This window comes from Molossus molossus, unplaced genomic scaffold, assembly GCF_014108415.1.
Source record: "Molossus molossus isolate mMolMol1 unplaced genomic scaffold, mMolMol1.p scaffold_m16_p_10, whole genome shotgun sequence".
Classification (NCBI taxonomy): Eukaryota; Metazoa; Chordata; class Mammalia; order Chiroptera; family Molossidae; genus Molossus; species Molossus molossus.
In genome coordinates this window covers 75,642,499-75,644,174 of record NW_023425345.1, presented here as the reverse complement: position 1 = coordinate 75,644,174, position 1,676 = coordinate 75,642,499, and the positions used below count along the sequence as shown (strand labels likewise).

General features: G+C 34.4%; 1 protein-coding gene across 1 annotated transcript; it reads left to right on the top strand.

The window, feature by feature from the left end:
• Window positions 1-416: 416 nt before the first annotated feature.
• LOC118623968 (olfactory receptor 6C2-like) lies at window positions 417-1,294 on the top strand. Its single transcript, XM_036251822.1, is given in 2 exon segments — window positions 417-1,268; window positions 1,271-1,294. Coding segments are annotated over 2 exon segments (876 nt in total).
• The last annotated feature ends 382 nt before the right edge of the window (window positions 1,295-1,676 follow it).

Sequence of the window (1,676 nt, the reverse complement as noted above, 5' to 3'; positions counted from 1 at the left end):
TTAAAACGATCCTTTGATTGGAACAATTGAAGAGAATTCATGTTCTTAATTATCTGGAAATGTCCTATATTTAAAGTTTGTCTTAGATAAAGAAAGCTTAAGTAATATCATCATTTTTCCAATTCATATAATTAATTATAATTGACTACATTTATAAATTTTGAGGACAAATAATGATCTGAGAAAAAGATTATTTAACAATAACAGGAATTCTGAAGGAATAATCCATTGTTTGTACAAGTAATATTCAGAAAATCATTGGAATAGTGGCAATATTAGTTATGATGAGAAAGGAAAAGATAAATGTAGACTGCTTTGCTTGGTTTTTAAATGCTAGTCTTTTGCTACAGACCACTCATGTCCTCATAAAATCTCTAATTTTTACATGTTAATTGGGTAGATTTCAAAAGTCAGTGATGAGAAACCACACACCAATAACAACTTTTATCCTGCTGGGACTAACAGATGACCCACAATTACAAATTCTGCTTTTTATCTTTCTATTTCTCACCTACATATTCAGTGTAACAGGGAACCTGACTGTTATCACCCTCACATTGTTGGACTCCCATCTTAAAACTCCTATGTATTTTTTACTCAGAAATTTTTCCTTCTTAGAAGTCTCATTTACCACTGTCTGCATTCCTAGATTCCTGTACAGTATATCAACTGGGGATAATACCATTAGCTATAATGCTTGTGCAAGCCAAATATTTTTTGTTATTTTCTTTGGAGCAACAGAATTTTTTCTCCTGGCAGTCATGTCCTATGATCGCTATATTGCTATCTGTAAACCCCTTCATTACATGACCATCATGAACAATAAGGTATGTACCTTATTAGTCCTCTGCTGTTGGGTGTCTGGCTTAATGATTATTCTCCCACCCCTTAGCTTGGGCCTCCAGCTTGAATTCTGTGACTCCAATACCATTGATCATTTTAGCTGTGATGCAGGTCCCCTTCTAAAGATCTCATGCTCAGATACATGGGTAATAGAACAAATGGTTATCCTTGTGGCTGTATTTGCACTCATTATCACCCTAGTGTGTGTGTTTTTGTCCTACACGTACATCATTAGGACAATTTTGAGATTCCCCTCTGCCGAACAAAGAAAAAAGGCCTTTTCCACCTGTTCTTCCCACATGATTGTGGTTTCCATCGCCTATGGCAGCTGCATCTTCATCTATGTGAAACCTTCAGCAAAGGATGAGGTGGCCATAAATAAAGGTGTTTCAGTGCTCACTACTTCTGTTGCACCCTTGTTGAACCCCTTCATTTACACCCTGAGGAATAAGCAAGTGAAACAAGCTTTCAATGACTTTATAAAGAAGTCAATATCTCTCACAAAGAAATCGAAGCTTTGATTAATCAGAGTAAAATGAAAGAAGAAAGTCCTCCAAATATTTAACAACTTCTAACTTATTTCATTGATTTGTGCCTATAATTTACTCATATTAACTTTCTCAAAGACATTTAATACTGCATTCTATCTCACCTTAATCAAGATCCTTCCTCTTCTTTCAAACCAAACTCATATATCATGTTTTTCCTCACTGTGAACCTATAAAATATATTTTCAAGTAATTGAAATTGCCTCCATTTCTGACCTAGTCTTTAGTCAGTGCTCTGTAAAAAAAAAAAAGGGGGGGAAGTAATAATATTTTAAAGTATATAAA